The sequence below is a fragment of the Oncorhynchus clarkii genome, chromosome 13 (assembly GCF_045791955.1).
Source record: "Oncorhynchus clarkii lewisi isolate Uvic-CL-2024 chromosome 13, UVic_Ocla_1.0, whole genome shotgun sequence".
NCBI lineage: Eukaryota > Metazoa > Chordata > Actinopteri > Salmoniformes > Salmonidae > Oncorhynchus > Oncorhynchus clarkii.
The window spans coordinates 29,202,402-29,227,244 of NC_092159.1; the positions used below are offsets into that span (position 1 = coordinate 29,202,402).

Below are 24,843 nucleotides of genomic sequence, written 5' to 3' on the forward strand. Positions count from 1 at the left end.
CCATATCACGCTGAAATCAATTGAATGGGGCAAACGTTTAGGGTTCTACATTGTGAAATACCTTTGTGACATATTTGTGATAAATTCACTGATATCACAAAATAACTCCTTCATGTATGTATTTTCTGATGTTTGATCAGAGATCTTTTATCAGAGTATCTCTTGTAACATTGATCACAGCTATAAGGTTTCTCTCCTGTGTGTGTTCTCTGGTGTGATGTCAGATGGCCAGATCGACCAAAACTCTTCCCACATTGACCACAGCTATAAGGTTTCTCTCCTGTGTGTATTCTCTGGTGAAGAGTCAGAGAGCAAGATCGACCAAAACTCTTCCCACATTGACCACAGCTATAAGGTTTCAATCCTGTGTGTGTTCTCTGGTGTGATGTCAGCTGGCCAGATTGACCAAAACTCCTCCCACATTGACCACAGCTATAAGGTTTCTCTCCTGTGTGTGTTCTCTGGTGTAGAGTCAGAGAGCCAGATGTAGTAAAACTCTTCCCACATTGACCACAGCTATAAGGTCTCTCTCCTATGTGTATTCTCTGGTGTGATGTCAGCTGGCCAGATCGACCAAAACTCTTCCCACATTGACCACAGCTGTAAGGTTTCTCTCCTGTGTGTATTCTCTGGTGCCTTTTCAGGTGGCCAGATTGACCAAAACTCTTCCCACATTGACCACAGCTATAAGGTTTCTCTCCTGTGTGTATTCTCTGGTGTAGAGTCAGAGTGCCAGATGTAGTACATCTCTTCCCACATTGAACACAGCTATAAGGTTTCTCTCCTGTGTGTGTTCTCTGGTGTAATGTCAGCCGGCCAGATGTAGTACATCTCTTCCCACATTGACCACAGCTATAAGGTCTCTCTCCTGTGTGTATTCTCTGGTGTAATGTCAGATGGCAAGATTGACCAAAACTCTTCCCACATTGACCACATCTATAAGGTTTCTCTCCTGTGTGTATTCTCTGGTGTTGAGTCAGAGAGCCAGATCGACTAAAACTCTTCCCACATTGACCACAGCTATAAGGTTTATCTCCTGTGTGTATTCTCTGGTGTGATATCAGGCTGGTTGACTGAGTAAAACCCTTCCCACATTGAACACAGTTATAAGGTCTCTCTCCTGTGTGTGTTCTCTGATGAATTTGAATGCCTGATGAGGTGAATCTCTTCCCACAGTCAGAGCAGCAGTGAATTCTATTCCCTGTGGGTCTCTGCTGGTGTTTCTTGAGGTGTTCTGATCTGGAGAGACTTTTCTCTGCCTCTTCAGCATCATGAGGTTGTTGAGGCTCCCCAGAGGATCCACTATAGTCCCGTATCTCTCCTGTGTGAACAGCAAAGTCAGACAGATGATTAAAGGCCCACAACAGTGGAAATCCACTGTAAAAGGTGATGCCAACAGCGTAGCCATAATGTTGCACAACAATTGATGTCTGTAATGAATGTTAAAATTATTTGACAATTGTCTTAAAATGAGCAACAAGTCATATTTTGTCTAAAATTTCACATTAGTAGTAACATTAAGATTGTAGACTAGAAATAAGTTATTCATGTTGTTGAAACTCTAAGCAGTGTGGCAGAAGTCTTTTGGTCTCCAATACAGGCCCCTTTCTGTGTTGTTAAAATTGCAGAACGAGAGCAATTTGGTTGCAGAAACACCTCCCTGCTAATGAGGAAACCGCTAGTTATGGATGTAGTATATATCTGGTGTCGTGGAAATTTCCTGTATTACCACATCATGAGAGAGCAAACCACACACAAGTCAGAGTTATCATAAAGTCCATATTTTAATAATATATGAGCTTCACCATAGCCCTCTGACTCTCAGATCAATTCAGTGTCATAAATGAATTCTCTGAGAGTGCTTACAAAACAGTCCTTGGTATCATTTATAGCCAAGACACACCCATCAAAACTCACATGACGAATAACAGATCTTAGGAACATTATACAAATAACCTTTTACCAGAAAAAGGAGTATCCCATAATTTATAGCATTAGCTATAAATTATCGTTCAGTTTGGTCTCCTAAACCAAAGCTCCTATCTCGTTCTTGGTACCCAAAACATGACCTCATCCAATGGCATATATCAAATACACCCCTTCCTGGACAAGCTTACAGAGAGACGTGACTGGCACACAGACATTGTGGAGCCACCTAACTGGTTCCCCATTAATCACACCATCCCTCACATAGTTTAGGAATAGTTTACAGACACATTCACAGATAAGACTAACCCAACCTCTCCCCCCTCTGGGCCCAAGTAACTTTTCCCCCACATAAGCATGCTTATGAAATTAATAAAACATCTTATTTATAAATGTTACCTAAAGAATTCTGATTCTGCCACGACACTGGTAATGAGGAAACCACTAGTTATGGTTTCCATTGAGGCGGCAGGGTAGCCTAGTGGTTAGAGCGTTGGACTAGTAACCGGAAGTATGCAAGTTCAAACCCCTGAGCTGACAAGGTACAACTCTGTCGTTCTGCCCCTGAACATGCAGTTAACCCACTGTTTCTAGGCCGTCATTGAAAATAAGAATTTGTTAACTGACTTGCCTACTTAAATAAAGGTCAAATAAAAAATAAATGGATGTAGTATATCTGGTAATGAGGAAACCACTAGTTATGGAAGTAGTATATCTGGTAATGAGGAAACCGCTAGTTATGGATGTAGTATATCTGGTAATGAGGAAACCGCTAGTTATGGATGTAGTATATCTGGTAATGAGGAAACTGCTAGTTATGGATGGAGTATATCTGGTAATGAGGAAACCGCTAGTTATGGATGTAGTATATCTGCCAGGAGCAAAAATGGTGAGCAAAGATTTTAGTTTTTCACAATGTATTCTGAATGTAAATGGGGGAAAACTCAGCGGAGTAATCTCAATTTCCAGGTTTCTTATGAGTGCATTTCACACTACTTTGGATTATAATTGTAAGGCTCCTGCTTAATATAATGTTTGTGTCATCACAACCGCTTTGTACTTAAAAAACACTTCAACCAGTAAAATGCTCTTTGGCTAGCTTTTCCATCAGCCTGACAATGAGGGTTTGTACACTGTTTGCCAAATCAATTTGGTACGGATGTTGGATCCAACATGGAGCACGGCATAACTGTCTTTACCAGAGTAATGAATGAAGAAACACTTTGATTTCTGTTGCATGTCGTGATGTTTGTCATTTGACTGGAATTCAGAAAATGATTTCCTGGATCAGCTGATGATAAATGAACATGTGACTAACTAAACAGCTACAGTATTAAGTATGATGTGTAATTATTGAAGAACTGTGTTAATGACAGTATCCATTTGGGTGTTGTCAATAAAGTTACGATTTTTTATTTCACCTTTATTTAACTTCTTATGGCTGGGGGCAGTATTGAGTAGCTTGGATGAATAAGGTGCCCAGAGAAAACTACCTGCTCCTCAGTCCCAGTTGCTAATATATGTATATTATTAGTATATTTGGATAGAAAACACTCTGAAGTTAAGAGTACGGTGATTGACAGAGTCGAAAGCCTTGGCCAGGTCGATGAAGACGGCTGCACAGTACTGTCTTTTATCGATGGCTGTTATGATATCGTTTAGTACTTTGAGCGTGGCTGAGGTGCACCCGTGACCAGCTCGGAAACCGGATTGCACAGCGGAGAAGGTACAGTGGGATTCTAAATGGTCAGTGATCTGTTTGTTAACCTGGCTCTCGAAGACATTAGCAAGGCAGGGCAGGATGGATATAGGTCTAACAGTTTGGGTCTAGAGTGTCACCCCCTTTGAAGAGGGGGATGACCGCGGCAGTTTTCCAATCTTTAGGAATCTCGGACGATACGAAAGAGAGGTTGAACAGACTAGTAATAGGGGTTGCCACAATGGAGGCAAATCATTTTTGAAAGACAGGGTCCAGATTGTCTAGCCCAGCTGATTTGTACGGGTCCAGGTTTTGCAGCTCTTTCAGAACATCTGCTATCTGGATTTGGGTAGAGGAGAAGCTGGGGAGGCTAGGGCAAGTAGCTGCGAGGGGTGCGGAGCTGTTGGCCGGGGTTGGGGTAGCCAGGAGGAAAGCGTGGCCAGCCATAGAGAAATGCTTATTGAAATTCTCAATTATCGTGGAGTTATCGGTGGTGTCAGTGTTTCCTAGCCTCAGTGTAGTGGGCAGCTGGGATGAGGTGCTCTTATTCTCCGTGGACTTTACAGTCTCCCAAAACCTTTTGGAGTTTGAGCTACAGGATGCAAATTTCTGTTTGAAAAATCTAGCCATTGCTTTCCTAACTGACTGTGTGTATTGGTTCCTGACTTCTCTGAAAAGTTGCATATCATGGGGACTATTCGGTGCTAGTGCAGTACGCCACAGGATGTGTTTGTGCTGGTCGAGGGCAGTCAGGTCTGGAGTGAACCAAGGGCTATATCTGTTCTTAGTTACAAATTTTTTGAAAGGGGCATGCTTATTTAAGGTGGTGAGGAAATTACTTTTAAAGAACAACCAGGCATCCTCTACTGATGGGATGAGGTCAAAATCCTTCCAAGATACCCGGGCCAGGTCGATAAGAAAGGCCTGCAAGTGTTTTAGGGAGCGTTTGACAGTGATGAGGGGTGGTCGTTTGACCGCGGACCTATAACAGATGCAGGCAGTGATCGCTGAGATCCTCATTGAAAACAGCAGAGGTGTATTTGGAGGGCAAGTTGGTCAGGATAATATCTATGAGGGTGCCCATGTTTACAGATCTAGGGCTGTACCTGGTGGGTTCCTTTATAATTTGTGTGAGATTGAGGGCATCTAGCTTGGATTGTAGGACGGCCGGGGTGTTAAGCATATCCCAGTTTAGGTCACCTAACAGTACGAACTCTGAAGATATGAGAGTGCCTGGGGACACACAGGGCCTGGGTTAACCTCTACATCACCCGAGGAACAGAGGAGTAGGATGAGGGTACGGCTAAAGGCTATCAGAACTGGTTGTCTAGTGCGTTGTGAACAGAGAATAAAAGGAGCAGATTTCTGGGCGTGGCAAGATAGATTCAAGGCATGATGTACAGAGAGGGGTATGGTAGGGTGCGGGTACAGTGGAGATTAACCTAGGCATTGAGTGACGATAAGAGAGGTTGCATCTCTGGAGGCACCAGTTATGCTAGGTGAGGTCACCGCATATGTGGGAGGTGGGACAAAAGAGTTCTCTGAGGCATGTTGAGTGGGACTAGGGGCTCCGCAGTAAAATAAAACTACTACCCTAAACAACAGTATACAAGGCATATTGACATTAGAGAGACATAAAGCAAGGCATAAAGCAATCACAGGTGTTGATTGGGAGAGCTAGCTAAGACAACAACGGGTAAGACAACAGTTAATCAGCTAAGACAACAACAGGTAAAATGGCGATGAATGGGCAGAGGGGATCAGTTAACTACACACAGGGCCTGAGTTCGAGGCTGGGGCCGACAGATAAACAAAATAAAACAAAATGGAGAACCGTGATTAACATCTTATGGCTGCAGGGGCAGAATTGAGTAGCTTGGATGAAAGGTGCCCAGAGTAAACGGCCTGCTCCTCAGTCCCAGTTACTAATATATGCATACTATTATTAGCATTGGATAGAAAACACTCTGAAGTTTCTAAAACTGTTTAAATTATGTCTGTTAGTATAACAGAACTCATATGGCAGGCAAAATCCTGAGAAAAAATCCAAACAGGAAGTGGAAATTCTGAGGCTGGTAGAGTTTCAACCAAGATCCCATTGAAATCACAGCGAGATATGAATGAGTATTCACTTCCTACGGCTTCCACTAGAAGTCAACAGTCTGTAGAACTTTGTCTGATGACTCCACTGTGAAGGGGAGCCGAATGAGAGTAGAATGAGTCACCACTGCCATGAGGTGAACATTCTTTGACCACGCGCGTTCATGTGAGGAGGACCTTCGTTCCACCGCTCATTTGAAGTCAATGTAATTCTCCGGTTGGAACGTTATTCAAGATATATGTTAACAACATTCTAAAGATTGATTCAATACATCGTTTGACATGTTTCTACTGACTGTTACGGAACATTTGGACATTTCGTCAGGTTTAGTGAACGCGCTTCGTGACTTTGGAATTGTTTACCAAACGCACTAACCAAAGTAGCTAATTGGACATAAATAACGGACATTATCGAACAAATCAAGCATTTATTGTGGACCTGGGATTCCTGGGAGTGCATTCTGATGAAAATCATCAAAGGTAAGGGAATATTTATCATGTCATTTCTGGTTTCTGTTGACTCCAACATGGGGGCTAATTTGGCTATTGTTCTGAGCTCCGTCTCAGATTATTGCATTGGTTTGGTTTATCCGTAATTTAAAAAAAAAATCTGACACAGCGGTTGCATTAAGGAGAGGTATATCTATAATTCCATGTGTATAACTTGTATTATCATCTATATTTATGATGAGTATTTCTGTTGAAACGATGTGGCTATGCAAAATCACTTGATGTTTTTGGAACTAGTGAATCTAATAAACCAATGTAAACTGATTTTTTTATATAAATATAAACTTTATCAAACAAAACATGCATGTATTGTGTAACATGAAGTCCTATGAGTGTCATCTGATGAAGATAATTCAAGGTTAGTGATTAATTTTATCTTGATTTCTGCTTTTTGTGAATGCTATCTTTCGCTGGAAAATGGCTGTGCTTATTGTGGTTTGGTGGAGACCTAACATAATCGTTTGTAGTGCTTTCGCTGAAAAGCCTATTTGAAATCGGACACTTGGTGGGATAACAACAAGATTACCTTTAAAATGATATAAGACACGTGTTTGTTTTAGGAATTGTAATTATGATATTTCTGTGGTTTGAATTTGGCGTCCTCAATTTTCACTGGTAGTTGTCATATCGATCCCGGTATTGGGATTGCAGCCATAACAAGGTACACCATTCGTGAAAATCTATTTTTACACTGGGAGCAGAAAATGCTTTTCTCCTGTGTGTATTCTCTCATGCCTTTTCAGGTTAGTTAACATGGTAAAACTCTTTTCACGCTGGGAACATTGGTAAGGCTTTTCTCCTGTGTGTAGTCTCACATTCTTTTTTAGGTTTCCTATCTTAGTAAAACTCTTTCCACACTGGGAACATTGGAAAGGCTTTTGTCCTGTGTGTGTCCTCTCATGCAGTTTTAGGTTCCCACAGTTTTAGGTTCCCACTATTTTCACAGTGGGAGCAGTGGTGTTGTCTCGCTGTTTTGGGCATCTCTGTGCCTGGTTCCCCTGAAGGACTCTTCCTGCTGTCAGAGTGAGAGTCTGGTTCCTCTCCTTGCAAAGACACACAGAATATGTCATTAAACACAGACCTAAATGAAACCTCCACATGATTAAACTGTCTTCCTATGAGGTTTAATCTAGACTTGATCCCTCAATAAAAGAGCAGAACTGGTTATTACAGAGTGGCTGTAGTGCTTTGTAGGCTGGGTAAATCCATTTGAATTCAATAAATTTTTTGACAGCATCCCTTTTGATTTGAAAAAAATATTTCCTTACATGTTTGACTATGGAAGAAGTGGTAAGAAAGTGACTTCATGTAACTGAATGTAAAAACATTCATGAGATATACAGTACCAGTCAAAAGTTGACACACCTAGTCATTCAAGGGTTCTTTTGTATTTTTACTATATTCTACATTGTAGAATAATAGTGAAGACATCAAAACTATGAAATAACACATATGGAATCATGTAGTAACCAAAAAAGTGGTAAACATTTAAAAATATACTTGAGATTTTTCAAAGTAGCCACCCGTTGCCTTGAAGACAGCTTTGCACACTCTTGGCATTCTCTCAACCAGCTTCACCTGGAATGCTTTTCCAACAGTCTTGAAGGAGTTCCCACATATGCTAAGCACTTTTTGGCTGCTTTTCCTTCACTCTGTGGTCCAACTCACCCCGAACCATCTCAATTGGGTTGAGGTCGGGTGATTGTGAAGGCCAGGTCAGCTGGTGCAGCACTCCATCACTCTCCTTCTTGGTAAAATAGCCCTTACACAGCCTGGAGGTGTGTTGGGTCATTGTCCTGTTGAAAAACAAATGATAGTCCCACTAAGCGCAAACCAGATGGGATGGCGTATCGCTTCAAAATGCTGTGGTAGCCAGACAGGTGTGTGCCTTTCCAAATCATGTCCAATCAAGTTGTAGAAACATCTCAACGATGATCAATGGAAACAGGATGCACAGCTGAGCTCAAAGTAGAGTCTCATAGCAAAGGGTCTGAATACTTAAATAAGGTATTTCTGTTTTTTTTTTTTTTTTCTCTAAACCCATTTTCTCTTTGTCATTATGGGGTATTGTGTGTAGATTGATGAGGATTTGTATTTATTTAATCCACTGTAGAATAAGGCTGTAACGTAACAAAATGTGGAAAGAAGTGACAGGGTTAAATACTTTCTAAAATATATCTCTAGATAAATAAATATTTATATTTGTTATTATATCTCTCAGATAAAGGACAGACTCAGAACAAACTTCCTTTAGATGTTTTGGGGGAAACAATGTTACTATGGTTACTGTTGTTCCATGTTGTGAATGTTATCTAATGTGTTACTATGGTTACTGCTGTGCCATGTTGTGAATGTTATCCAATGTGTTACAGCAGTACGGCCAAATCATGTTTTGACATAAATCAACTGTTGAATATTTTTTGTTCATACTTCAAGGCATCTTACAACTCAAACTCAGAAAGCCAAATGATCCTTGGTATAACCTTAAAACAGTACTATACTGGGGAAGCCCTTCATGTTGGAGGGTGTTTCTACAGTACTATACTGGGGAAGCCCTTCATGATGGAGGGTGTTTCTACAGTACTACACTGGGGAAGCCCTTCATGATGGAGGGTGTTTCTACAGTACTACACTGGGGAAGCCCTTCATGTTGGAGGGTGTTTCTACAGTACTATCCTGGGGAAGCCCTTCATGTTGGAGGGTGTTTCTACAGTACTATACTGGGGAAGCCTTTCATATTTGAGGGTGTTTCTACAGTACTATACTGGGGAAGCCCTTATGTTATTTAAACCTTCTTAAAACAATTCCATATCGCTTAGAAGAACCAGACAAGGCTTAGACTGTAATGGGTTAAACTATCTGAAACTTACATTACTCTGAGACTAGTTATCCTGGGATCTTACTTTACTCTGAGACTAGTTATCCTGGGATCTTACATCTTACATTACTCAGACAAGTTATCATGGGGAATAGTTTTAATAAATTTGCAAAAAATCTAAACCTGTTTTTGCTTTGGCATTAAGGGGTATTGTGATGGCATTATGGGGTATTGTGATGGCATTATGGGGTATAGTGTGAAGATTGATGAGGATTTAAAAAATAATAATACATTTTAGAATAAAGGGATTACATTTTTGGCCAATATTTTCCGTGTCCCAAAAAACGATACCGATAACCGATATTTAAAATTTTAGCGGCCTTTTAAGCATTCTAGTACAGTTAAAAAGTTAACAAACACACACACGGACGCAGCGGTCTAAGTCACTGCATCTCAGTGCAAGAGGCGTCACTACAGTCCCTGGTTCCAATCCAGGTTGTATCACATCCGGCCGTGATTGGGAGACCCACAGTAGTTGTCTGTTATTGGTGTAGAGAGGACGACAAAGGAGAGGGTTCCCACAGTAGTTGTCTGTTATTGGTGTAGAGAGGAAGACAAAGGAGAGGGATCCCACATGTGGATAAGAAGATACAAATGATCATTATTACTAGAAAATATTCATTTTAGGAATTTTACAACTTTAGCTCTCTAGGTCAAGCCAGTAGGCTACAGTAGGTTGTATCTCTCTAGGTCATGCCAGTAGGTTGTATCTCTCTAGATCAAACCAGTAGGCTACAGTAGGTTTTATCTCTCTAGGTCATGCCAGTAGGGTGCAACTCTCTAGGTCATGCCAGTAGGGTGCAACTCTCTAGGTCATGCCAGTAGGTTACAGTAGGTTGTATCTCTCTAGGTCATGCCAGTATGTTACTGTAGCTTACATCTCTCTAGGTCATGCCAGTAGGTTACAGTAGGTTGTATCTCTCTAGATCAAACCAGTAGACTACAGTAGGTTGTATCTCTCTAGGTCAAGCCAGTAGGTTACAGTAGGTTGTATCTCTCTGGGTTCATTTTCTAACACGGGGGTTGTGGAATTTCTCTGCTTTTTATTCAGGAAACACGTTAATGTGGTACAAAGAACTGATGTGTCAGTAGCACAGAGGGAATGAAGGAACATGGAATAAGTACTGTAATTGCTTTTGTGTTGAAGGGAGTATTTTATAGAGAGCTATAATGGATTTATTACAGTAGGTTGCTTCTCTCTAGGTCATGCCAGTAGGCTACAGTAGGTTTTATCTCTCTCGGTCATGCCAGTAGGCTGCAACTCTCTAGGTCATGCCAGTAGGCTACAGTAGGTTCTATCTCTCTAGGTCATGCCAGTATGTTACAGAGCTTACATCTCTCTAGGTCATGCCAGTAGGCTACAGTAGGTTGTATCTCTCTAGGTCATGCCAGTAGGTTACAGTAGGTTGTATCCCTCTAGGTCATGCCAGTAGGTTACAGTAGGTTGTATCTCTCTAGGTCATGCCAGTAGGTTACAGTAGGTTGTATCTCTCTAGGTCATGCCAGTAGGTTACAGAAGGTTTTATCTCTCTAGGTCATGCCAGTATGTTACAGAGCTTACATCTCTCTAGGTCATGCCAGTAGGCTACAGTAGGTTGTATCTCTCTAGGTCATGCCAGTAGGTTACAGTAGGTTGTATCTCTCTAGGTCATGCCAGTAGGTTACAGTAGGTTGTATCTCTCTAGGTCATGCCAGTAGGCTACAGTAGGTTGTATCCAAGTGGAAACAATTATCAACCCAATGTGGAAAGTGTCGAATTTGGTCAACAACAAAATGAATGTCTTATTTGCTACGTGAAGTTTGCTTGATCCAACAGAAGTGTCGTAATGATTAAGTTGTTGTGTGGACACATGACATACCGACAACTTTGATAAAAACACTATAGGAGTTGTCTCCAGATCGCTATGCATATTCATGCTAGTAGCTTAGCATCTCTCTCCATTGAAAACAGGTGGTTGACCACAACAACCCTCATAGATTATAAACAATAGATTACAATAATAAGATGTATCCACCAATCCAAAGAAAGGATAGGCGGGAGCTAGACAACCCGCTGTGCCGCTTTGTGGACAACGACTCCCTTGTTAGGGCGGAGAGACATCTTGTCAGTATATCCATAATCTTTGGAGTGGCCAACCCAACTCTCACATGGCACTATTGGGGGGCACGGTGTGTAGTAAAACATCACTACACGAAAATCACAACATGCCGTGACACCCAGTCTGCAGTCAGCAGATAGACCCTTCTCAAATATACATGTTAAGTGACTTTTTGGAAACGGAACGGAGAAAACAAGGGGTAGCTTGCTCTCTACGTCGTCTGATTCCAGACATATCAGTCATCATCCCAGGGCCCTCCGTTGAAGAGGTATTGACGAGCCAACTCCGAATATCCAAAATTAAAAACAAATTTAAGGTGGAACTTACTGGTGTTAATCAGATCTCCTATCTCCTCTTCATCTTTCAATGTGACAGTAATCTCTCCTTCCTTCTTCACTCCAAAAACGACATCCTCCTCTTCTTTTACTGTAACATCCTCCTTCTCTTTCACTCTGAACGCGTCTTCCTCTTCTTTCACTGAAACGTCTTTCTCTTCTTCTTTCACTGTAACAGCCTCACACTCTACTTGTTTTACTGTAACATCCTCCTCTTCCTTCTCCTCTTTCACGACAATGTTCAGCCCCAGACCTTCTTTCTCCGTCCAGCAGACCTCTTCTTTAACAGGAGGGGAGTAGTTTAGGGAACTCATGGTCGGGGATGTTAGCTAGGTAGCTAATTATTATCGACTAGACTAGTGCTAATTTAACCAGCCAGCTGACTAATAAAAAATAACGTAATATTAAATTAAATAGATTAACAAGTATATACAACAGAAGTGTGTCTAAAACACAGTAGTCAATATACACCGAAAGCGTGTAAATAGCTTGAATATTTCGGCTGTATTGGCTAGCAAGCTAGCGAAGTGGTTGACGAGCTGTTTATGAAGAACTGTCCACTAGATTATACGTCACGCTGGGAGCGTCGCCTGAAAGACGCACATCCCCGTCTGCTGACTGGAGGGGAAACGCAGTTGAGGATCATATTTTATTTTCAGACAAAGTTCATTTTAAATGGATTTAATTAAATAATACTATTATATTGAGACATACATAGACAGGAATGTCTTGATTGATTAGTGCGAATAAAACATGTTTATTACTGCGCATTTAAGGCAGTTTCATTAAGTCAAACTAAATCTAAATAAGTAGCTAACAATACATCATGTAGATGTATATAATGAACAGACTAGGTCTATACTGCTCCTACATGGTGTAACAATACATCATGCAGATGTATATAATGAACAGACTAGGTCTATACTGTTCCTGCTAATAATATTTCAACTGCGTTACACTGGTGAGTAAAAACTCAGGCGTCTGATTCCTACCCTTTAACTTGTCTGAAAATAAAATAAACATTTTACTCAACTGCGTTTCCCACTCCAGTCAGCAGAGGGCAGTCTGGGAATTTAAGATTATGCTGTTGGTGTGACGTATAATCTAGTGGACGGAACGCTTATTTCAACAGCAGCAACAGTTTGTCAGACACCTCGGTAGCTTGCTAGACAAAATAGGCAAACCAATTAAGCTCTTTAGACGCTTTAGTGTGTATTAGCCACTGTGTTTTAAACCCACTTCTGTCGTCTAGTTAGTTATCAGATTTAATTTCATATTTACGGTGTTGTTGTTATTAGTCAGCTAGCGGGCTGGTTAAGTTAGCATTGGCCTAGCTAACATCCCCGACCATGAGGTCACTAAGCTACTCCTTCTGCTAAAGAAGCGGGGGTCTGCTGGACGGAGGAAGAAGTTATCGTGAAAGAGGAGGAAGAGGAGACTGTTTCAATTCAAAAACAAGTAGAGGGTAAGGCTGTTACAGTGAAAGAAGAGAGAGAGGATGATGCTGTTTTTGGAGTGAAAGATGAGATGACTGTCACATCAAAAAAGGAGGAGGAGGAAACTGGATGTCTGGGTCCGTTTTCCCAAATGCATCTTAAGACATCCAATGGTTCTAACGCTGAACGGGCCCTGATTAACACTAGTAAGTACTGTCTTAAAAACAGAAGCACAAACTCTGCGATTGTTGAACTGATGTGTGGTGTTAAAGGGGAAATTTGCAATTGCTACATCCATATTTTGACTTTTAAATTATTTTTTTTAATAGCCATTGATTCTTCAAGAATATAACACATGCTTCATGATCTTGGTTCAACTGTTCTACCCCATCAGATCCCCAAATAAGCTTTTTTTACTCCAATGTCGAGAAACAATGTAAATGTAAACCAACACTGTATAGCATCAACATGGTTAAAACTATAATGTTGATATCATGGATGGTCAGTCCTTGCATCCATAGGTCTGTCTATGAATTTGAGAGTAGTTACATTGCTCCAGCCCCATAATCATCTTATTACCAAAACAGTGGTGGAATTACAGCTTTGTTATTGTTTCAACTGCAGATTGATTGCTTGTTGTGTGGCTTTTTTAAAGGGACAAACTAGGTTTTAAAAAGCAACAAAATGGCTGCCCAGAGACTTCGTTTGGTAAACAGCTGAGGGATAGGGGCTGGAGAAATGTAACTACTCTCGTGCCGAATGGTGAGAGCTGTAAATATTTTACGAGAATACTTTGAGGAACTATTGTCATTTAGCAATTGATTTCATTAAGACTTTGTTTACTTGCTGTTTGGAGGTGAAGAAAAAATTAAATAAATTGGTGTTTATAATGTGTTATTTTCTGCTTGATTTACAGTAGGGTCCCGTTAGTCTGTTTGGACACGGAGATAATTTGCTCAGAATGTGTAGAGAACTGTTCCTTGATGATAGGCTATTGTACAACACACAGAGCAATATTCCTTTATTGAGGACATTTAGAATTACCACACATTATAGAGTAGCCTAGTGGGAATATTCACAAAATTATCTGGTGATCTGGTTATGAAATGTCATGACAAAGCCATTTTAGTTTCCATGTTTCACCTAAAATATTAAATGATTTATAGTCCTAGGTCTGTGTTATTGTTAGGGAAAGTTATGGGTCCTACAGTAGGTCTATGTTATTGTTAGGGAAAGTTATAGGTCCTACAGTAGGTCTATGTTATTGTTAGGGAAAGTTATAGGTCCTACAGTAGGTCTATGTTATTGTTAGGAGAAGTTATGGGTCCTACAGTAGGTCTATGTTGTTGTTAGGTGAATTTATTGGCCAATGTGTTAAACACTTAGTGTATAAACCCACATTGTCAGGCTGATGGCAAAGCTAGCCAGATAGCATTTTACTGGTTGAAGTGTTTAAGTATAAAGCAATTGATTTGCGGCAATAACACACATATTAAGCAGGAGATTCAAATGAGCCTTACAATTATAATCCAAAAGTTATGTGAAATGCACTCATAAGCAACCTGGAAATGGAGGCTATTATTGCTGTCAGCCTATGAGAACACCCCTGAGTTTTCCCCCATGGTGGTGAATTAGTGAATAGACACAGAGATTAATGTGAGTTTCATTGAGTAGCACTCCTGATCTTGCACTGTAATATTCAGAATACATTGTGAAACTAAAATCTTTGCTCACCATTTTTGATCTTGCTCTGATAGTGCGCTGTAATATTCAGAATTCATTGTTGAAAATCTCAAATCATAAAATAAAATGGCTCACCATTTTTGTTCCGGGCAGATATACTACATCCATAACTAGCGGTTTCTGCATTAGCAGGGAGGAATTTCTGCAACCAAATTGTGTGTGCATCGCCCTCCTTACGCAATTTTATTAAACACAGAAAGGGGCCTATATTGGAGACCAAAAGTCGTCTGGCACACTGCTTAGGATTTAACGTTTGAATAACTTATTTCTAACCCACAATCACCGATGTTACTACTGTGAAAACGAGAAAACAAGACAATTGTCATATAATTTAACAGACGTAAATTGTTGTACAACTTCATGGGTATGCTCTGGGCATCACCGTTTACCTCAAATTAACAGTGGATTTCTGCTGTTGTGGGATTTTAACCATCTGTCTGACGTTGTCGTTCACACAGGAGAGAGACGGGACTATCGCGGGTCCTCTGGGGAGTCTCAACAACATCATGATGCTGACGAGACAGAGAAGAGTCTCTCCACATCAGAACTGCTCAAGAAACACTAGCAGAGACCCACAGGGAAGACATCTCATTACTGCTCTGACTGTGGGAAACGTTGCAAATCTTCATCAGAACTTAAAATACACCAGCGAGTACACACAGGAGAGAAACCTTATAGCTGTGATCAATGTGCGAAGAGTGTCACTCAGTCAAGCTCCCTGAAATCACACCATAGAACACACACTGGAGAGAAACCTTTAATCTGTGATCTATGTGGGAAGAGTTTTACTCAGCTAAGCAGCCTGATAGTACACAGGCGGGGACATACAGGAGAGAAACCTTATAGCTTTGATCAATGTGGGAATAGTTTTACTACATCTAGCTATCTAACTATACACCAGAGAATACACACAGGAGATATATCTTATGGCTGTGATCACTGTGGGGAGAGTTTTATTCGGCTACAAACCCTGAAATCACAGCAGAGAACACACACAGGAGAGAAACCTCATAGCTGTAATCAATGTGGGAAGAGAAACATCAGAAAATACTTGAAGGAGCTGTTTCATGATATCAATTAATTAATGTCACAATGTAGAATGTCTTAACATTGTAGTAGGAGTATTTTAATGATGTCAGAATGAACCCTAAACATTTGTTAAATTGATATTAGCCTCAAGGAAAAAATCCAGTCTCTGAATTGAAAGAGTATTATCTATGAGATTTATCAAAAAGTGACTAACAAAAAAAGAGTTCTGACTTGAATCAAAATACAACACTTCGAAATGTTTAGGTTTTCAATATATCCCAAACTGTTTCTGCATAGTGGTCATTGATTTGGACATGTTAAAACTGTGTTTTGACATTGCGCTATTCCCATTTAGCAAAATGTCATTCAAAAGACGTTGAAAATAAGACTATGACCAACGTCCAATATATGTTGGTTGTAGTTGAAAGTGAAAGTTGAAAAGATGTCTTTTCAGGTCGTTTTTTCAATGACTTGAAAACAGCTTAATTTCAATGTACTTGCAGCTTATACACATGGATGCAGTATAATCATGGTCTATAATCATTTTGATTAACAATCCTACATCACTCCAGTATTTCTTGACAACATTCAAGTGCTAATTGTCATTATTCCACTACTAAAAGAAGCATGTCTCAAATCACCTCATATTTAATTTCCTCATATTTGCTTCCCTATTAGAGATTAGTTTTGTTTGGGCTTGTTCCAAGGGGACGAGAGTTCTAGAAGCTAGTGAGTTTTAGGATTCTAAAAAATGAAAAAGGAGAAGAAATGATATGTTGTATATGATTATTTACAAGTATGTTTTTTTTCTTGTTTTTAGCAAGTTGTTTTCTGTTGGTGGTGAGCAAACTTGTTCAACAAAAATATAGGATATATTTGTTGTCTTAAGTGGGAAGGTGTTGCAGGCTTTGGCTTTTCCATTTATGTTTTGAGGTTGGACTTTAGCACGTCTAACTCGTTAGCACGTTGGGCGCACAGATTGGTGTCACCTCGTTAGTCAGTATGTGTTACACCTGTGCTGGCTTGTCCAACTTGTTAGTGGGAAGGTGTTTCACCTGAGCTGGTCCAGGTTCTATTTAAGAGTGTCTGGCCCAGTGCTCCAGTTGTCTTGATAGATGTGGAGAGTCAACACATTTAGTTGCTCCACTTTTTTGGTTTACTTCCTGTCTGTAAGTTTGGTGTGGGTTTTTCTTTTGTTTCCCTCTTCTTGGGCAGATTTAGAGGGTCTCATGATAGGTGTCTTGTATGTCCCAGTTGTTGTTACTAGTCAACTTTCAGTGGACACTGAGCAAAACTGCAAGAATATGTTATAATACTTTTATTGCATTAAATGGTTGTTTTATGCAACAGAATAGAGGGTTCTTAGAACTATTGTGCCTGTGTGTTCTACTGAGGATGGGCCTCTGGGAGATAACACTGACAGGAGATTTACAGTGTCTTTTGGGCGATAACCTAAAGAGACCGCATTCCAGAGCATGAGTTAATGTTTCTGTTCTATATGGTACCAGGGCGAGATGACCCCAGGGCCAGACCCTGGTCTCTACACAAAGAGTGCTGTTTTTACAGCAGATACTGTCTGCTGAGAATTATAAGTATCTTTCATACAAATCTTAACCTTGTGACCCGTTCTATACATCTGTTAGTCGTCATGTAGGTTGAAAGGGGTGCATCTTGGCTGTAAAAGACCTTTGTACTTTCATCTGGGCGTGATTGGTCGACCAGCCATCATTATCGTAGAGCACTCAATTGATTGACTTTATGTGTACATTGTATTGACCTGCTCCCTTATTATTAAGTGAATACATATTTATTTTAAGAACTCTGACTTGTGTGATAAGTTTGTCTCATTTGATATTAAATAAATTAACCACCACATTTGGCGATGGGGATGTGAATCCTGATTTGGTGACCGTGGTGCACGAGGGATCCCTCTAACTTGGGATCTTAGGGAGACCACACTTCGGGAACGGAGCAGATGGACCCACCTTTGATCTGAGAGGCAGCGAGCCGAGTGGATACCACATCTCCAACCTAGTTTTTTTTAAAGAAAGAGGAGAGCGAAACAAGTGGAGTTTTAAGAAGTGTGTATTCTTGTTTGTGTATTGAGTGTGTATTCTTGTTTGAGGGGGGCACCTTGGAGGCGTAAACAGGGCAGAGTCAGGAGGCTCTGAGTGAACTGGATGAAAACTATAATCTGTGTTTACAAGTTAAGACAATTTATGATATAGATAGTAAGGTGCACCTGTAATTGTTTTAAACCTGTAATTGCTTTAAACCTGTACCCCATTTTAGAAGTATTAAAATATGTAAATGTATGAGTTGCATTATCCTAGGAACTAACCATGACATAGAAATGTGAAAATATTTCTGCAGGTTAAAATATTGTTCAAAAACAACTAATTGATTAGGTATGTTTGGGAATAGCATTGTGTGACTGTGGTATGAGAGTTACGTGACTCTGATATGAGAGATGTGTGACTGTGATATGTGAGTTGTGTCTTAATCAGAATTTTGGATAGTAACATAGATCTGTAGTTCCTCACAGACATCTATAGTTCCTCACAGAGATCTATAGTTCCTCAGAGATCTATAGGTCCTCACAGAGATCTATAGGTCCTCACAGAGATCTATAGTTACTCCTAGAGATCTCCTCATATAGAAATATGCTTAATCAGATGATTGACATGTGGATAATAAGCTTTAATATAACGTTATCTTGGGGTTCCGTTACTTCACTGCCCATCAGAGTATCATGGAGTGGTATTGAGAGCGGAATGATATTTCAGAAAGCAGCGGACGGTTTATAGTTCCTGGGAGGTTTGATTTTGCCGTGGTCTCTGGGAGGTTAGAGAACCGTTGAATTCCGGTCATTGTCCGGGAAACAAATGTATATTTTTTTGGTTCCGCTGGGAGAATGTTTGGAGAGCTGGTTCGTAGCTGCGGAGAGTCCTTGAAAAAGCAAATGGAATGGTTGTGGTGAGTACCTGAGAATTTCTTACGTTTTATATGGATTCTGTGAAAATATGATGAATTGTATGTGTCTATAATCGATTACTAGAGATTTGATAAAGTAATACTGGGAATATAATTAGATACAATTTAAACAACCCATATGTATACTAATGTAGGTTTTTAGTTATTTGTAATGGATAATTTGATAAAGATGAGGTTTAAGCATTATTAAACAGTCTACAAAGTCTGGGCAGTTGTCTCAGAAACTGATGGGAGTGTGTCCACTTTAGGGTAATTACCCTAAGGATGAAACTATAAAACGCGTATTGGATTTTCTCCGTCCTGGTACCACAGGGGGGGGGGGGGGGGTTCTTCCCAATATGAGTTGCTATATTTATTGAATAAACCTTCTTCCATAAAGTTAGAGTGAACCCCACCTTCTAAGAAGTTATTTGAAGAAACTTTTGGGGCTGTTTTTCATTGTCAAGAACCCTACGTTTCTTAGGGGATCTGAGAACAACTCCAGTTGAACCCTTCATTTTTAGAGTTGTAGTCGGCTCTATTTACTCTCAGATTCAAAACATGATGATTAGCATCAACAATCAAGTCAGCTACTGCTGCTCCAATACAGTATGAGGTGAGACGGTGAACTGATGTTGAACTGTGCAGTCAGTCATTCATTCTGCAGTATGAGTCTATCAAATCAAATTGTATTAGTCACATGCGCCGAATACAACACGTGTAGTGAAATGCTGACTTACAAGCCCCTAACCAACAATGCAGTTTTAAAAAGTACAAATAAGAATAAGAAAAGGAACAAGTAATTAAATAGCAGAAGTTAAATATCAATAACTAGACTATATACATAGGGTATCGGTACAGAGTCAATTTGGAGACTATATACAGGGGGTACTGGTACAGAGTCAATGTGCGGGGGCACCAGTTAGTCAAGGTAATTGAGGTAATATGTACATATAGGGAGAGTTATTAAAGTGACTATGCATAGATGATAACAGAGATTGGGGGGGGGGGCTTCCTCTGACACCGCCTGGTATAGAGGTCCTGGATGGCAGAAAGCTTGGCCCCAGTTATGTACTGGGCTGTACACACCACCCTCTGTAGTGCCTTGTGGTTGGAGGCCAAGCTATTGCTATACCAGAAAGTGATGCTGTCGATAGCGCAGCTGTAGAACCTTTTGAGGATCTCAGGACCCATGACAAATCTTTTCAGTCTCCTGAGGGCGAATAGGTTTTGTCGTGCCGTCTTCACGATTGTCTTGGTGTGCTTGGACCGTGATGGTTTGTTAGTGATGTGGACACCAGGGAACTTGAAGCTCTCAACCTGCTCCACTACAGCCCCGTCAATAAGAATGGGGGCGGGCTCTGTCTTCCTTTTCATGTAGTCCACAATCATTTTCTTTGTCTTGGTCACGTTGAGGGAGAGGTTGTTGTCCTGGCACCACACAGCCAGGTCTCTGACCTCCTCCATATAGGCTGTCTCCTTGTTGTTGGTGATCAGGCTTCCACTGTTGTGGCATCGGGAAACTTAATGATGGTGTTGGAGTTATGCCTCGCCGTGCAGTCATGAGTGAACAGGGAGTACAGGAGGGGGCTGAGCACAAACCCCTGAGGGGCCCCTGTGTTGAGGATCAGCTGTTAGCTATCCTTAAAAAACATGAGCTGGCGCACACCCAGAAAAATAGTGTGTGAGGAGGTGCTGACTAACGACGAATAAACAATAGACTATCAAAATAAAGAAAGTCGCACACACCATGTATAATCTCCCAGCAATTTAATGGGTTTTTACCAACGTTTCAGCATCACTGTGCCTTCCTCAGGGTAGTGTCATGAATACTTGAACCAGGTTATGTAGACAGACAGTGCAACCAATGACAATAGTGAGGGGTGTGTCATAATGATTAAGTTAATTCAAATTAATTAGTGAAATTGCTAGGGACGTCCCAAGGATGTATCTCTACCTGAAAATACATGATCTAAATGATTGATAGTTGGTATTCAGCAGTCATAAAGCCTAAATTACTTTAATGAACTACTAAAATAGTGATTTTGTCAGACAGCAGCTCTACACTTTTTTGACTGACTGATCCAGTCATCCTTCCATCCCACCTCAGCCTTCCTCTCCTCTGAAGACCCAGTGAGGGTGGAGCTCAGTCAGAGAGCTGTTGATGGACTGGTTAGGAAGAACTCTTCTACAGTCAGAGAGGTGAGAGGTCACATATGGTTTAGATGGTAAATATTTATGTCCCCTTAGCGGTTCATCACGTCAGCAAAAGGGAATATGTTCCATCATCTATGTTTATTTACATTAGTGCAAATTGTCCACTGATATGTGTAATTTCTCACCCCTTTTGGCTGTATGAAAGTTAATTTCCCCTCAGACACACATTTGTTCTTTGTTATTATGAAAGTCATGTGTGTCAAATGTACTTTCCCCCACTCATTCACCCCATCTCTTTACATTGCTTACGCATATTCAGTGGCCTGACCGTGTCCAGACTATGTCAAAGGCCCATCCTGGTAGATCTGAACCTAATGCAGCTCTGAGTGATCAGATGACAGAAGTCACATTTAGGTGCCAGGTGTAACTGAGGCTGTAGATGCTCCATATCCATTACTTTGAGTTTTTATATAATATGACTAAATGTCTTTCTGTGTTGCAGGAGCAGTCAAGAAATGGAACGGCAAGGCCACAGAACATGACATAGGCAGAGCTGTGGGAGACCACCTCAAGCCCTTGGTAGAGCATACCTTGGTAGAGCATACTTTCATACTAAGATGGACCAAGATACGTGTTGCTTTTACACATATTTGTTCATTGGTTTGACATGAGTCTCGATTGGTCATTGGAACGATTTGTCTTACAATATGTTCGAATCAAATCAAGCTGTATTTATACAGTACATTTCAGACATGGCTGCAACACAAAGGCTTCATAGGGAAAAAACAAATAAAAACCAATGAAAAAACAGAAATATTTAGTACACAAACATAAGATTTAAAAAAAAACATAAGACTAAACTGAAAGACTAATGAGCACCTCACTGGCAGCGTCGCCGGAACCTAAAAGACGCACATCGCCATCTGCTGACTGGAGTGGGCAATGCAGTTGAGGAACCAAAATTGTATTTTTCATTTATTTCACAAAAGGTTAATATTATATTAAGTCGTTCAAAGAGAAGCATGTGTTGATTGATTCATGTTTAATGAGTGAGTATTTAAAACAAACTTTACACCCACTACACATTTGCATTGCATACTTCTTGCATTGCATACTTCTGACATGGATCATTTTGACCCCAGAGGCATATCTTTTATCATAGCCAAAAATGTGGTTTATTCAATTCTTCCAAATTTTTCATGACTTTGTCAATCAACTTGTTATTAATAAATCTAAATCATGGTTTAGTGTTTCTGTATCAAAATGGACTTTTAACACATTCAAATGCTTTGGTCATTTTGACCCCAGCCAAAAGCACATTTGATAAAGAGGACGTTTATATCAAATCACATTTTATTTGTCACATACACTTGTTTAGCAGTTGTTATTGTGGGTGTAGCAAAATGCTTGTGTTTCTAGCTCCGACAGTGCAGTAATATCTAACAATTTCTCAACATATACCCAATACACACTCATCTAAGTATTGGAATCTTGGTCCATCCCACCAGAGGGTGGAGGGGCACCTATATCAGTGGTTTTGACCAGATAGACACCTGCAGACACACAGTATAGTGTCTCCCATGTACTCTAAGATTTGACTTTTCTATACAATGTATCACATGACCGTGTTCCTGCCAAGGCAGCAGCTACTCTTCCTGGGGTTTATTATGGATCCCCATGAGTTCCTGCCAAGGCAGCAGCTACTCTTCCTGGGGTTTATTATGGATCCCCATGAGTTCCTGCCCAGGCAGCAGTTACTCTTCCTGGGGTTTAAGGTCAGGGAGCGTGCCAGCCTTTCAAGCAACAGGTATAAATGATGGATTATGAATTAACAGGTATAAATGATGGGTTATGAATTAACAGGTATAAATGATGGATTATGAATTGACAGGTATAAATGGGTTATGCATTAACAGGAATAAATGATGGGTTATGAATTAACAGGTATAAATGATGGGTATAAATGATGGGTTATGAATTAACAGGTATAAATGATGGGTTGTAAATGGGTTATGAATGAACAGGTATAAATTATGGGTTATGAATTAACAGGTATAAATGGGTTATGCATTAACAGGTATAAATGATGGGTTATGAATTAACAGGTATAAATGATGGGTTATGAATTAACAGGTATAAATGGGTTATGAATTAACAGGTATACATGATGGTTTAACAGGTATAAATGATGGGTTGTAAATGATGGGTTATGAATTAACACATCCCCTCCAGACATTTCAATACATTCAGGATTTATTCTAGTATTTCACTTGGTGATGTTTCATTATACAGGATTTCTTATAGTGAGCATACCATGACAATACATGACATCTAAGTTGCTGAATATTCTTTTGGACTAACAGTATGGACACAACTCATGTTATTCTGGTTAAACAGTGGGAGACTAGTTGATTAAGGAGTGGGGATTTTTTTTACAATTAGGAAATAATATGTACTTCAGCCAGCATTGTGAATGGTTAGGAAATAATGTCATGATTTACTCGTACCTCAGCCAGCATTGTGAATGGTTATGAAATAATATGTCATGTTTTACTCATACCTCAGCCAGCATTGTGAATGGTTAGGAAATAATGTCATGATTTACTCGTACCTCAGCCAGCATTGTGAATGGTTAGGAAATAATGTCATGATTTACTCGTACCTCAGCCAGCATTGTGAATGGTGTCTGAGGCAGTGACATACTAGACCATGGCAGTAAATCTAATACTTAGGTGTTTTTTGTCAGGCATGAAAGGTCTGTGGTGGTTATAAGTTATCTCTGGCCATGCTGGCAGGGTCTGAATCAAACCCAATGTCCAGTGGGATTGATCCGTTTGTTGTTTCAGTTTTTAGTAGTTGAATCCTTTGACGTATTGTTCATTTCAACATTTTTCATTTTCAACAAATTAACTGGGTTGGTTGAAAAGTGATACTAAACTTACAAACCAGGCACTATATTGACATAGTGGAAGATTTTTTATTTATATATATATTATATATATACACACACACACACACACACACATATATGTAAAAGTTATTATGTGCAATGCCATTCATATAAAACAAAGCCATCAATATTCCAAACAAACTCAAATATATGCATTTTAAAATTCTAAACGAGACAAAAACCCAACAACAAAAAATTCAGCGGAGCATCTTCCCTCCCCTTCATGCCTACAAACTACATCTCCCCGTCCCTAAACTATCCCCTTAAATCATCTAAATTAACCCCAGCCCTAAACCTCCCTTCCACCTCTCCCGGGCAATATGCTGCCCCCACTTCCTCTCCTCCCTCTTCATCCTCCCCCTCAAATTTCCTTCCAACCTCCTCACTATCCCTGCTACCCCCTAATCTCTCTCTGTCTTTACCATGTCCTGCCTGGCTTCCCACAGCACCCATTTAAATAGGCTTATGAGAAGTCAGAGCAGAAACCTGTCCCTGACCGTCCCCCTCACTCTCCATACACCTCTCTCTACCCTAGCCCAAGTTAAAACAGAATTCCCTTTCACCCACCAAACAACAGCCGTGCCCATACTACTCCGGCAAAGGCACAGTCCCAAAAGGTGTCTCCTCCCCGCCACAAGACGGTCTTGGACAGGTGGGGGATCGCGCCAAGCTATGCCTGTACATGATGGTACGTACCGGCAAGCACTTGTGGAGGCTCAACCAATTCAGGTCCTTGAGCTTGTTGTCCAGACCCCTCGCCTGCACTCCATCTCCTTCCTGTCTGCCGCCACCTGTGGCCCGTACACCCCCACTAATCTATATCTGCAATCCCTTAAGGTGACATCCACCCCCAAAACCCTCCCCTGCATAACCACAAATGAACCCTAAACCTTTACCTCCCTGTGCCCACACAAAATCCCTACCCCTGATGAGTGCAACCCCCCCTATAACCCAAACCGAATCCCCCTTGTCCCACTCCCTCCTAAATCTATTAACATCCTAGGTGAA

The 24,843-nt window shown here is 40.5% G+C and overlaps 2 protein-coding genes across 2 annotated transcripts in view; one reads left to right on the forward strand and one right to left on the reverse strand.

Moving 5' to 3' along the window:
- The window catches only part of LOC139424741 (zinc finger protein ZFP2-like), an 89,901-nt gene that overhangs the window by 39,597 nt on the left and 25,461 nt on the right, over positions 1-24,843 (forward strand). The gene's annotated exons all lie outside the window — the stretch shown is intronic.
- Positions 111-20,195, reverse strand: LOC139424139 (zinc finger protein 436-like). Its single transcript, XM_071175831.1, has 6 exons — positions 20,027-20,195; positions 11,540-11,827; positions 7,155-7,278; positions 4,526-4,607; positions 907-1,211; positions 111-738 (listed from the first exon to the last, which is right to left on the reverse strand). Exons 1-6 carry the CDS (start codon positions 20,193-20,195, stop codon positions 111-113), a joined length of 1,596 nt encoding a protein of 531 aa, XP_071031932.1.